The 13,723-nt window shown below is 43.2% G+C and overlaps 1 protein-coding gene across 4 annotated transcripts; it reads left to right on the top strand.

Annotated features, from left to right (window-relative positions):
• The first annotated feature begins 3,789 nt into the window (after positions 1 to 3,789).
• LOC309364607 (uncharacterized protein) lies at positions 3,790 to 10,236 on the top strand. 4 transcript variants are annotated; one of them, XM_081902261.1, is made up of 4 exons: positions 3,790 to 4,065; positions 5,288 to 5,341; positions 5,847 to 5,924; positions 8,020 to 10,236. In XM_081902261.1, the coding sequence occupies exon 4, from the start codon at positions 8,177 to 8,179 to the stop codon at positions 10,037 to 10,039; it is 1,863 nt and encodes a 620-aa protein (XP_081758387.1). In that variant the 5' UTR covers positions 3,790 to 4,065; positions 5,288 to 5,341; positions 5,847 to 5,924; positions 8,020 to 8,176; the 3' UTR covers positions 10,040 to 10,236. The 4 variants fall into 4 exon arrangements, with proteins under 4 accessions (XP_081758387.1, XP_081758389.1, XP_081758386.1 ...); XM_081902263.1 differs by lacking the exon at positions 5,288 to 5,341 and having other exon boundaries at positions 8,020 to 9,776; positions 9,861 to 10,236; XM_081902260.1 differs by lacking the exon at positions 5,288 to 5,341.
• Positions 10,237 to 13,723: the final 3,487 nt, after the last annotated feature.

Raw genomic sequence — 13,723 nt, forward strand, 5'->3', positions numbered from 1 at the left:
ACATCTTTATCTGTATGGCTGCGAGAGACAGAAATAAAGACATGTAAATACGTTTCTGTCTGAGTCTGATTCCCCTCCCTGGGGAGCAGGGAGGAGGAGAAGCAGTGGTGTGTTTTTCTCATAGTCTGGGAAAAATCTCCGGAACGGACCTCGTCTGTTATCCTGCCGGGAGTCGCAGGAGGGAGGTCAGAAAGGAATTCAGCCGGTGCCTGGAAGACTGGCACATCCCTCTGACTGAGGCAGAATTCCAACATGGAGGAGCGTGGCTTTGGGGTGTTACCGGAAAAATCTGAGGGCTCCCTTGGACAAAAACAAAGACACCAACCAGGATAACTTGGAGCAAAACAGCACCCTGTAGGCTTGGCCTTTATTGAACTGTTGCAACAGGGTGTTCCCCTCACTTGCAGGAGAGAGGAAAGACACAGAAAAATGGTGTGCAAGGCCTTATAAAAACTTTTGAAATTCCCCTCCTCTAGGTCAAGCCCACCCCCAGAAACATCATGCATACATTACAGAAAGGAGGGGTTGGGGGAGGAGTTGTGGTGGTAACCTGAGTGTCCTGTCACCTGGCTGGTTCCCTTCTCCTCCTCCCCATGAGTCATTTTCTGAAGACAAAAGGTAGTTGCAGTTTCCTGCCCCCAGAGGGAAGATCTGATCACTGTCCTTTGTTCCAGTCTGTGCTGAATCCACTCCCATATGCAAGTTCTTTGTGATCTTGATTGTCTTCTGTCTAGGACCATCAGGGTTGGCATAGCAACTGGGCAGGGCTCCTGTGGATGTGCTGGCCTGGCCTGTATCAAACCTTCCCCATTTTGTAGTCCTTCCTTCATGGAGTAAAATAAAAATGGAGCAGTGCAAATCCGATGTATGGTTGATTTTCTATGAATTTATAACAGAAGTGTAGCGTATGTAGTGTGTGAGTGTGAGTGTGTGTGTGTGTGTGTGTGTGTGTGTGAAGTATGTACAAACTGAATGATTGGGGGGGGGTTCCTGCTACAGGGGTAATCTGGCTGCCAGTTGGCAAGGTGGTCCACTGGTAAGTTCTGGGTAAGTCCTAGACTGAGTGAAGTCAGCGACAGTCACTTGCCTTGTGCTCAGTCTGTTTCCCCGAAAATAAGACAGAAAATAAGACAGAAAATAATTTTTGCTCCTAAAGATGCAATAGGTCTTATTTTCAGGGGATGTCTTATTTTTCCATGAAGAAGAATACGGTACACATTTATTGTTGAACAACAAAAAAAGGAAATTTATTACCTGTATACGGTACAATGTGCACGACTCCTGCCCCGCACGACTCACTCACTGTCTAATTGTGAGTCAGCCAGACTCCGTCAGGGCAGAGCAAGCAGCAGGCAGCAGCTTGTTCTGGTGTCGGCGTGGGCTCTCTGATTTAAAGAGACTTCACGCTGTCTGAACAGCTCCGGCTGTGCTGCAGCCAATCAGTGAGTTGCGCAGTGGCGCCTGCCGCTACGGTCCAGAGGAGACACCTTATGGTAGCTTCGGGGGCCTTATATTTGGGGAGGGCCTTATATTACAGCGAGAGGCAAAACTGGAAATAGGTATAACATTATGTTTGCTGACTGGGAGCAGTTGTGGACCACAGGTATGAAATTTACGGCATGTAATGCCCTAAGAGAGAATATTATGAAAATGATGTACAGGTGGTACATGACCCCAGTCAAGCTTGCAAAAATTTATCATTTGCGTGATAATAAATGCTGGAAATGTAAAGAAACTGAAGGTACATTCTTTCACCTTTGGTGGACGTGCCCAAGGATTAAGGCTTTCTGGGAGATGATCTATAATGAAATGAAAAAAGTATTTAAATATACTTTCCTGAAGAAACCAGGAAACCTTCCTCCTGGGCATGGTCGGCCAATTGGTGCCAAAGAAGGATAGAACTTTCTTTATGTACGCTACAACAGCAGCAAGAATACTCATTGTAAAGCATTGGAAGACACAAGACCTACCCACCTTGGAAGAATGGCAGATGCAAGTAATGGACTTTATGGAAATGGCGGAAATGACTGGCAGAATCCGAGACCAGGGAGAAGAGTTGGTGGAAGAAGATTGGAAGAAATTTAAAATCTATCTACAGAAACACTGTAAAATTTTTGAATGTTAATGACGTTGAAATGAAATGAAGTGGTTCCAGTAATAAGGTAAAATAAGAACATGCAAGAATGGATTGATATTAGATGAAAAATTAAAGCTATAATTTGTGAGGATAAATAATTAAGGGTAAATTAAGAGGATATGAATTTGCTGAACCAATTTTTAAATGGAATACAAAAAAGAGAGCTGTGAGGAAGTCAGGAAAATAAGTAAATGAATGGTAAGAAATTAAAAAGAGGGATTTTTATTTTTTATTTTCATTTTTCTTTCTATGTTAAATTTTGGTTTTTGTATTTTTCTTGTGTTTTTTGTTTATCGTTGTGTAACTTTTTTCTTGTTAAAAAATTAATAAAATATCATTAAAAACAACAACTGGAAGTAGGTCTTATTTTCAGGGGATGTCTTACTTTCGGGGAAACAGGGTATGTCAAGGTTGATGTCACAGGTCCTTTTCCCAACAGGGGTTCCCTCCCCTGTGAAGAGGTGGCAAAGGGGTCCTTTAGTGGGTTCCTTCAAATACAGGTATTGATGGGTGAGGTTCAGGGCTGTCAGGTTCCAGGAAGCGATGTCTCCCCTGTAGTATTGGCCCCAGGTCACAGCCACTGCTACCAGAGGCAGGCCTTGCTTTGGGTGACTTGGTGCATGTGCACAGATCCAGCAGTTGGGGTAGGGAGCTTCTCTGGCCACCTTGTTCAACAGTCGGATATGAGTTTTGGTCCCAGGAGGAAAGAAGATCTTGCTCTGTGTACAAAGGGGTTGGGCCAATGTGCCTCGGACAGGGGTGCCAACACTTCTTTCAAAGAGGGCCAGATTTGATGAAGTGAACATGTGGAATGGCCGACCAAAGTTGTTGACCTTTTTTAGGATTGAAGTTGTTGATTAGATCCCCAAAATGGACTTTGGTGATGCGTGGCCTAGGGGATGCAGAGGGTCATTGGTTTTCAGAAGTCTCACGTCCTTGGTGAGGCCACCTCTGAGGCCTGGTGTGATCCCAACTTGGGGTTTTGTGCAGCCCCTGCAGTGTGAAGCCAGCCTTATAGGTATTCTGGCCCTTCCCAGTTGTTGGTTACTCCAATGTCCCAGAGGCAACAAAATCACCATAGGCAAAGTCCTTGCAGTTCGGTTTTCTGGGACTGAGAGTCCATTCGAAGGCATTGGCTCCCAAAGATCAAGTTCTCTGTGGGGTGGTTAGAATCTGTGTAGATATAAACAGCTCCCCCATTGTCCACCTCTGTCTAGTTTGGGTGCTTGGAAACTTCCCCTTGGCTGTAAAGGAGGGAGCTACTGTTTGCACATCGCAAGCAATTTTGTTGATGTCAAGGAGATAAAAAAATTACACAACTTTTTGAAGGTAAGCCCTGTTCAGGGAAGTTTCTAGTTTTGATGTTGTAATGTGTTTTTACTATTTTTTGTTGGGAGGCGCTCAGAGTGGCTGAGGAAACCAAGTGAGGTGGGCGGCCTACAAACAATAAAATAATTATCATCATCATTATTATTATTATTATTATTATTATTATTATTATTATTATTATTATTATTACCATCCCTCCAATGTCGCCGGCCAAGCGATGCTTAGCTGCCCTGCACCCCTTGGGCACCTTTGTGGGAATGGAAATGAGATGTCCACCAGGGGCGTCCCTATGAGAGCCCCCATCCCCAAACAGGACTCTTGGGACTCGTCCCCGTTTCCCCCCGGCAGGAATCCCTTGGGGCGCTGCTGGCTGCGCGCGTGTGGCGAGGCGCGCCTCTTGATGGACATAAAGAGAGTCCATGGAAGGGGTTACGGAAGCGAGAGAGCCGAGATGCCTAGAGAGGCCTGTGAAGAGACCCCTCCCTCCCCACTTCCGTCTCTTACCTCCTCCTCCCCCCCCCCTCCCCGCTCGTCTTGGGAGGCTCCTCCGGATGGAGAGGTCGGTGCGCTCGAGAGAGATTCTGCGCGCAGGGCGAGGGGTGAGCCGTGCCAAGGGGGTCTCTGGGCGCAGGAGAGACTGGGGACGGAGGGGGCAGAGGAACTTGGGGAGGAAGGGAAGCATCCCTGGGGGAGGAAAGCCCCGTCCAGCATTGGCAAAGGGGTGCAGAGGGAGAAAGAGACGCTGCCCATCGGAAGGGAGGTCTCCCACTTGGGCGCTGGCGGGGGAATCTCCGGAGACGCTGCCTTGGCTGTTCCCTCCTGCCCAGAAACCTGCCTTGGGGAGAGGGGTCCCTGAAAATGGGAGGGGGTCCAATTCCCCACCCTCCCCTCCTTCCCGGAAGCTGGACTCTCCTTCCCCCACCCCCAGGCCAGCTGCTGCTGGGGCTCCAGAAGCGGGACTCTGCTGCTGCTGCTTCTGCGTTACACCAAGGGCGGCCTTTGGTCCAGGTGGAGAGGAAAGCCCAGGAAGCTCTTGAGAGGAAGGAGAGAGGGCTGTCCAGAGGGGGTCTTTGCTTCTGGAATCCTCTTCCACGAAAGGACAGAAACTCGTTTGCCTCTCCCTGGATTTCAGTTTTAAATGTCAATTCCACTGCATGGTTAATTGACAGTGATAATGTAGTGCATTATTTAAAAAAAATGACTGGAGGTGCTATGGAAATTCTTTCAGGATTTGTATATACAGTGGTACCTTGGGTTACAGACGCTTCAGGATACAGACTCTGCTAACCCAGAAATAGTACCTCGGGTTAAGAACTTTGCTTCAGGATGAGAACAGAAATCGTGCGGTGGAAGTGGGAGGCCCCATTAGCTAAAGTGGTACTGAAGGAAGGTGAGAACAGGTGACCCCACCTAGGCCTGAAGTCACACACCCCTCAATAATCACCCCAGGCCTCAAAACTGTCCAAAATTCCTTTTGCCTTCTAAAAATCCACAGCTACAGCTTTTCTGTGGATTCTCACAAGATGTTGGTACATAGGCAAAATGTTATTCTTTTATCAGCACGAGAAGGCTTCAAAAGGCTAATGAATAGGCTCTGTCAGAGCAGGCCTGAGAACTGACTTTTATCTCATTCAGTTGCAACACCTTTGGACATGCTGAACCGTTCTCATTCCCCTTTTTCCTGGGAAGGGTGCCAAGAGTCCACAGGTTAAGAACAGTTTCAGGTTAAGAACAGACCTCCAGAAAGAATTAAGTTCCTAACATGAGGTACCACTGTAATTTACAAATGGACAGCCTTTCTATAACTTTTTTCTTGTTTAGGCAATGTCAGAGGGATTTACAAGCTGAGACACAATCCATCAGCACCCAAAGACAGTAAATGCATGCACCTTCCCAGTCTGGGGTGCTTCAAGGGCAAAGGGTCCATTATCAGGATAGACAATGCCTTTGACTGGAGGCTTTCCACACAGACATGTGCAGATGCAGGCCAGTTATTGCCATTATTACTGGCGAGGTGTTTGAGATTCCCATATCTACAAACACTGTGTGAGAGAGAAAGGGAGTGGGTGGGATCATTTTTTATAGCAATGCTAAAATTTTGTCAGTAACGTTTGATGAACTGATATTGTGGTGCGAATTCCAAAACAACTATGCAAAACCCACAAAGAAACACACAGGTTAATGGTAGCATGAGCTTTCCTGGCCCGCAATTCGCAGCATTCTCCTGCTGTCCACAAAGTTTTAGGCCATTATAGGTTCATTAGCCTACAATGGGCCACCAGGAACTTTGTTGTTTTTGCTTCAAAAGATAAATGTTCCTGAAGACTTTGACAGTCATATATGACATAAACGGCACGTCTCTTTTATTTGTTCAACACAGGAGAGACTCTGATTCACAAGTCTAAACACATCTTGCTAGAAAAAGAAAAACACAGAAATGTGAAGGGGAAATTGAGAGGTAAGCCCTTTGAGTATGCAGTGAGACATTTCACTACGTTTGTTGTTGTTGTTTAGTTGTTTAGTCATGTACGACTCTTTGTGACCCCCTGGACCAATTAAATTCTTCAGAGGATGAAATGTTGAGTTGCTTCTGTGATAGTGACTGGGGAAATTTGCCGGATAGAAAATCTGTCACAGGACTGGTCATAATGGTCGGTGGAGCTTTAATCAGCTGGCGGTCACGCAAGCAAGACGTTGTAAGTGTGTCATCAACGGAATCAGAGTACGCCGCATTGAGTGAATTGTGCAACGAGGTGATTTATTTCAAGCATTTGTTAGCAGATTTAAATGTAAATTGTGGAGAACCAGTACAAGTTTACATTGATAATCAAGCTTGTATAACTTTAAGTAAAACAGAGGGTTTCAAATCACGTTCTAAACATATCTCTGTAAAATACCAAAATGTGCGTTGCTGTGTACAAGACAATATAATCACCTGTACTTATGTATCAAGTGAAGAAAATGTAGCAGATGTGTTAACTAAACCATTGGCAAAGGTAAAGAACAAGCGAATGTGCAAGGGTTTAGGTTTGCTGGAAAAATGATCTTCTACATAGGTGTATTTGATGTTAATTGTCCAGCAGAATCTGTGAGGGGGTGTTCAGTTTCTGTTAATTGATTCTCATGGGAAACTTGCAGATTCTGGCTTCAAACAAATTAACTCAAGGCAGTGTCAATTTACTCTTGGCAGAAAGCCCAGGTCAGCTTGACCTAGAAACTGCTTACTCTGATTGGTTAACGACCAGCATTCAACTCTTAACTAGGGATTGCTAGCTCAGTTTGATGTGAGGTGTGTTAGGAGTAGAAGTGCTGTGTATGGTTTTGAGAGAGAGAGAAAGAGAGGATTTATTTTGCTTTTATTTGTATGCAGAAACTCTGCTGGTTTTATTTTCTCCTTTTTAATAAATCCTGTAAATAGTTATTCTGAGTCTAGCTGACTAGTCATTACTGCCGCAACTAGCTTCTTCGCTGTGCAGGAAAACTCTGCTACGTTTGGGCTAAAGCCAATAGGGCTATGCCTGACACTTCAAAGTTCCATGAGTCTTCTGCAATTTCACCCATTTACCCATGTTTCTGTGGAGAGACATGGCCTCCAGTCCGCCCTTCCCTGCCCATTGCTAGGCAGGTTGTAGGCAGAGATACCTTTTTCTTTCTTTCTTTCTTTACCTTTACGCAGAGATAACTACGTCCCACTCTTCTTCTCCATTCCACCAAATTCCCAGTATTAACCACTATATTTATTCTCATGTCTTTGGGATTTAAGGGAAGATTGCTAGTGAAATTCAGGGATTCCTGTAGTACATTATTACGATTGATTGAATTTGTTTTTGTTTTTTTTTAATAAATATTTATTAACAGTTTTTAAATACGATACACATAAAGACAAAAAAACAATATAACATAAATTTTAACATAGTTTCTTAACTTCTTTGGACTCCCTCACATCTCCCGCTCCTGCGTTCCACACAATAAAATTTTTGCCAGCAATTTATCACCTTGCTTCCATTCTTATTATCTAATTTTCCAATGTTGTTTCTCTAATTTTAGATATCTTTTGTTCAAATCCTAAGAGTTTAAATATAATCTAATAATTATCCAATAATTTATCTTTTCTTAAATTTCACTTATTTTCATAGTCCCGTCTAGCTTAATGGTGCCAAGTTATTTATGATCTAGCATCCTTCTTAAGATTCATACAATTTGCAATATTTTTGTAAATAAATCTTAAATTTCTTCCAGTCTTCTTCAACCGTCTCCTCTCCCAGGACTCGGATTCTGCCGGTCATCTCGGCCAGTTCCATATAGTCTATCAGTTGCATCTGCCATTCTTCCAGTGTGGGTAAATCTTGGGTTTTCCAGTGCTTGGCAACGAGTATCCTTGCTGCTGTTGTTGCATACATGAAAAGTGTTCGGTCCTTCTTTAACACCCTCTGGCCGACAATACCCTAAAAAATAGGAACATAGAAAAAGGAAGAGTGTAGAAGATGTTAAATTAAGAGAAGGTACCAAAGGCACTTGATGTGTGTTATATTCCTTTGTTCTCTTCTTTACAGGATTTCCTTTCCCCCTACCAGGAAGCAAGCGATAGAAAGGACAGTCAGAGCAATCTGTACTATCATTAGGAATCACGAATAAACCATTTCAATATATGGAATAAACAACGTGATTCAGTCAGTGAACACACTTAGTTCACATCAATGAACTGAAACAATGGCGATACCACTTAAAGGTATGGATTGTGGCAAGGACATCTGTGGAAGTGGAACTCCTACAAAACATCAAGGAACTCAAACAGGGCAGAAACCATTTGAATGCATGGAGTGTGGAACATGCTTCCGTCATAAACGATCGCTAAGAAGGCATCAATTCACTCATACAGGGGAGAAACCATATAAATGTTTTGAGTGTGGAAAGAGCTTCCTTTTGAGTAATCAACTTAATGCACATCATCAAACTCACACGGGTGAGAAACCATTCAGATGTATGGAGTGCGGAAAGAGCTTCTTTCAGAGTGGACAGCTTAAAAGACATCAGCGAAGTCACACAGGGGAAAAACCATTTAAATGCATAGAGTGTGGAAAGAGCTTCATCGATAGTGGAACAGTTAGAAAACATCAACAAACTCACACAAGGCAGAAACCATTTGAATGCATGGAGTGTGGAACAAGCTTCCGTCATAGAGAATCACTAATAATGCATCAATATACTCATACAGGGAGGAAACCATATAAATGTTTTGAGCGTGGAAAAAGCTTCCTTTTGAGTAATCACCTTAATGCACATCATCAAACTCACACTGGAGAGAAACCATTCAGATGTACGGAGTGCGGAAAGAGCTTCTCTCAGAGTAGACAGCTTAAAAGACATCAGCGAACTCACACAGGGGAAAAACCATTTACATGCATGGAGTGTGGAAAGAGCTTCAATCAGAGTGGATACCTTAAATACCATCAACGAACTCACACAGGGGCAAGACCTTTTAAATGCATGGAGTGTGGAAAGAGCTTCAGTGAGAGTGGAACACTTAGAAAACATCAATGGACTCACACAGGGGAAAAACCATTTAAATGCATGGAGTGTGGAAAGAGCTTCAGTCAGAGTGGAAACCTTAAAAACCATCAACGAACTCACACAGGGCAGAAACCATTTAAATGCATAGAGTGTGGAAAGAGCTTCTTTCAGAGTGGACACCTTAAAAACCATCAACGAACTCACAAAGGGCAGAAACCATTTAAATGCATAGAGTGTGGAAAGAGCTTCATCGATAGTGGAACACTTAGAAAACATCAACGAACTCACACAGGGCAGAAACCATTTGAATGCATGGAGTGTGGAAAGAGCTTCTCTTTGAGTGGATACCTTAAAAACCATCAACAAACTCACACTGGTGGGAAATCTTTCAGATGCATGGAGTGTGGAAAGAGCTTCAGTCAGCGTGGAAACCTTAAATACCATCAACGGACTCACACAGGGGAAAAACCATTTAAATGCTTAGAGTGTGGAAAGAGCTTCAGTGAGAGTGGAACACTTAGAAAGCATCAACGGACTCACACAGGGGAAAAACCATTCAAATGCATAGAGTGTGGAAAGAGCTTCTCTTTGAGTGGAAACCTTAAAAGGCATCAACGAACTCACACAGGGCAGAAACCATTTAAATGCATAGAGTGTGGAAAGAGCTTCTCTTTAAGTGGATACCTTAAAAACCATCAACGAACTCACACAGGGCAGAAACCATTTAAATGCATGGATTGTGGGAGAAGCTTCACTAGAAGTGGAACGCTTAGAAGACATCAACGAATTCACACAGGGCAGAAACCATTTGAATGCATGGAGTGTGGAAAATGCTTCCGTCATACACATTCGCTAAGAATGCATCAATTTTCTCATACAGGAGAGAAACCATATAAATGCATGGAGTGTGGAAAATGCTTCAGTCAGAGTGGAAGCCTTAATGCACATCTACAAATTCACACAAGGGAGAAACCTTTTAAATGCATGGAGTGTGGGGGAAGCTTCACTAGAAGTGGAACGCTTAGAAGACATCAGCAAACTCACAGGGGAAAAACAATTTAAATGTATGTTTGGTTGCAGAATAAATCCAGGCATATCTGGAGGATATGGACCATTTGGACTGCATTTCTTCCAGTTGAGTGTCAGGCCCTGCCATCAGACTGAGACCGCCTTGTTGGCACTGGTTGATTATCTCTGGCAGGCGAGGGACAAAGGTAAAAGCTGTTTCCTGGTTCTGCTGGATCTCTCTGTTTCTTTTTGTGCCATTGACCATGGTATCCGGTTACCGATTTGTGATAAAAATATATACCTTACCCAATTCGTCGAGAGTAAAGCTTTACTGGTCAGGTTGGCAACCGTTGAACCACGAGTATTATTTACAAACTCCTCCAGTCATCGTGCGCACAAAGTCCCCACACCTCTCACCTCTCGGCTTGACCTCTCAGAAGTCAAGATAGAGTGATCTGAATTAACCAAGAAAGTGACTTCCGGGTTAGCGCCATCGGCCATGGCGGAATTCCTCTGATCCAGAGGAATCTGCTCTGCGAAAATCGGGTCTTGCCGCGGCGGTGAAGACCCCTTAAAAATCCCAGGCGGAAGAAGCCTGGGAACGTGGGATTTGGCTGACACCAGGAGCGCCCCCCCCTACACGCAAGGAAACCCCTTTTCGGGGATCCGAAGCAACGTGGGGAGAGCGGCGCGGTGTTTTGAATCGGCCGCTATTTTTACGGAGTGAAGCCGCACGGCCGTTGCCGGAGAGCTCTGACTTTTTCCTGTGGACAATTGGACTCTAAACAAGTACCCGTGAGTAGAACGGAAAATTGGGCTTAGAAACACTTTAATTTGGCACTCAAACGGGAAGGTCTAAAACAGGAAGTCCGCCTTCCGTTTTTGTAAATAGCCTGAAGCAAAAATCATGCAAGCTAAAGTCTGGAAAGTTCTACATAAAGATTAAAAATTCTTCCTGTTTTAACCATCTAAACCCCTCTTGGAAGTAGGAGTAAAGAGGGGGATTTTTGACTGTGTAAGCCTGCAGGAGAGAGAGTAAAGAAAGATAAATTTCCACCGTCTCAAACCTGGGAACGGGGTGTCAGAGACAGAGATTTCTGGTGAGGTTCATTGACTGTGAAAGTAACATCCGTTGACAGATAGTTAAAGAAGAGAAACAAATTGTCTCCAATGTTGCATTTTGCATTTAAAAGAAACAAAAAACCCCAAAAATGAAAGTAACTTTCTTTTGTTGGATCTGCTTTCAAAAGATGGATACAAATAGAAATTGTCTCCTCTAGAGGGAGCTTGTTAAATTCCTGCTGGAGTCGATCTGGGGACTTTACAGCTGTGGTGATAAGGATCGTGGGACCAGACTGTGACCTTGAACAAAGATGTGTTTGGAAGAAGTTTTGGTGCTTGCTTTTTGCAAGACAAGTGCTTTGTTGGGGCAGTTGCATGAGAAGAAGGATTTGATGACTGTTGCAGTCAAAAATTTTGGACAAACAGTGAATATTTATACAGAAACCATCCAGGAGACAACTCAAGAACCTGTTCTGATAGAGCAACTGCAAACGCAGAAGATAGTGGAGGAGGCCGCTGCTGGACCTCAAGTAATACAAATGGAGAAGCCCGAGGCCCTACAGGAGTATAAGCCGTTGTTCTTGAAGGTTGAATCTGGAGTGGGCCGGGGGGGGTGTCTGGAGTTGTGGGGGCCCTTAAGTTTGGAGGGACTTTGAAATATGTTTTTAAATATTTTCTGGGCTTTACTGTTGACTCTGGGGAATGGGCCGATCTGCTGAGGAGAGACGGAGATACTTGTGAGTTGGAACATCCCCAAGACCTACTCCTCAATGAGAAAGGAAAGAAATTAAGAAAGAGATCAACAAAAGATGAGGTAAAGTGTAAGTACAAACAAGAAGAAGATCTGCAGAAGGGACATGGAAAAGACTTAAGGGCCTCGGACATAAGATTACCAGGTTGATGGACTAGATCAGGGGTCTGCAACCTTTAAGACAAAAAGAGCCACTTGGACCCGTTTCCGAAGAAAAACAACAACTGGGAACCGCAAAAACATTGCAACATTTAAAACAAATATAACACTGTATATATTGTTTCTTGCCTTAATGCTCTATATGCAGGATTGTGCAGTCAGCTGTAAATCTCAAGAAAAAAGGACAAATTAATAGCTAATTAAAATATTTAATTTACAACCAGGTAACCAGGTTAATGGGACTTTTGCTCCTGAACCTCAGTGCTCAGTGTCTGCACATCAGGGCTGTAAGACGTCACCTTCATTTTCACACAGGCTTGCAAGCTGTCATCTGTGAGGCGTGATCGATGTTTGTTTTTAATATAGTTCATGTTGGAGAAGACCTGCTCACATACATATGTGGAACCGAAGATCGACAGGACTCCAAATGCATACTTTTTCATGTTTATATATAATTATATAATTACTTAACTATTTACCAATTTCAATTCAAATTAGCCCTGTTTTAAAAGTAGGAATCAGAAGCCGACAGTAAGCCGAGCACCCCAGTTAAAGAATAGCTATGCGTTTAAAATTATTGTTGTTATTGATCTACGTCAAGTTTTATTTATTTATTTATTTATTTTATCTTATTTTGAATATTATTATTATTATAAAGCCTGAAGATGACGAGTGAGACCTCGTCGAAACGTCGCCTAGACACCCCAACTTTTACACGGGAAGACACCCGAGGACACCAAAACCTGCATATATATATATATATATATATATATATATATTGCGTTCAACTGTTTTTTAAACAGAAGGGGTGGGCACTGTAGGCAGGGGGCAGTAACTGCCCTTGCTCCTGATCAAGCAAATAAATTTAAAGTAACCACTAAATAAAATGAGTTGGCCTAATGAACCAACTTCCAGTTAATTTAAACGGAATTAAGTAATTAAATTGGCCTGCAATAATAAATACTGTTTCTTAATTAACTAACCAAAGGACTTAAATCAACCAAATGAATCTAATCAATTAAATTAAATTGATATACAATCAGAATCCAGCAGCAATTGATCTGCCCTTTCTCTTAGTCAACCAAAATGAATTTAAAGTTCCAACCAAATGAATTAAATTACCAAAATGAATCCACACTCGATAAGCTTAAATACAATTGGAATCAAGCAATAAGTTGACTACTGCAAGCACTTATTAAAGCAATCAAATTAATTATATTTCAGGGTTGCATATATATCCTTGGAGCTAAAGCCCTAATTAAAGCGCTTTAATATAATAACACTCAGAGCCAAACCTCTATGAGCTCTTAAAATGCTTAACTTAAATAACTTGTTCTCTTCCAATCCACCAATTGAGCATATATTGTCACTTATAAAGCCTGAGTATCCAATTCCCACAACAGAGTGCCTCACCTAAAATGGCCGCCGGGCCAAACCACGTGGTTAGCTCAAAATGGCGACCGCAACTTCCTGGCTACCAAGCAACACAGCTATCAACTTCCTGTCCCTGGCTGCCAGCGTCCTGCCTCTGTGTCTGATCCAATCATAAGCGGCTTTTTGCGTGTTTCCGCCCAGAAAATGCGCCTCCTCCCCTCGCCTCCGCCCCGGAGCCGCAGCAAAGGAGTTAAAGAGCCGCATGCGGCTCTGGAGCCGCAGGTTGCCGACCCCCGGACTAGATAATGGACAGTAAGGATTGACATAACCCGAGACCAGGAAGAAGAGACGCTGGAGGAAGATTGGAAGAATTTTTTTTTAAAAAAAAAATA

The sequence above is a fragment of the Podarcis melisellensis genome, assembly GCF_964234715.1.
Source record: "Podarcis melisellensis genome assembly, chromosome: 2".
Classification (NCBI taxonomy): Eukaryota; Metazoa; Chordata; class Lepidosauria; order Squamata; family Lacertidae; genus Podarcis; species Podarcis melisellensis.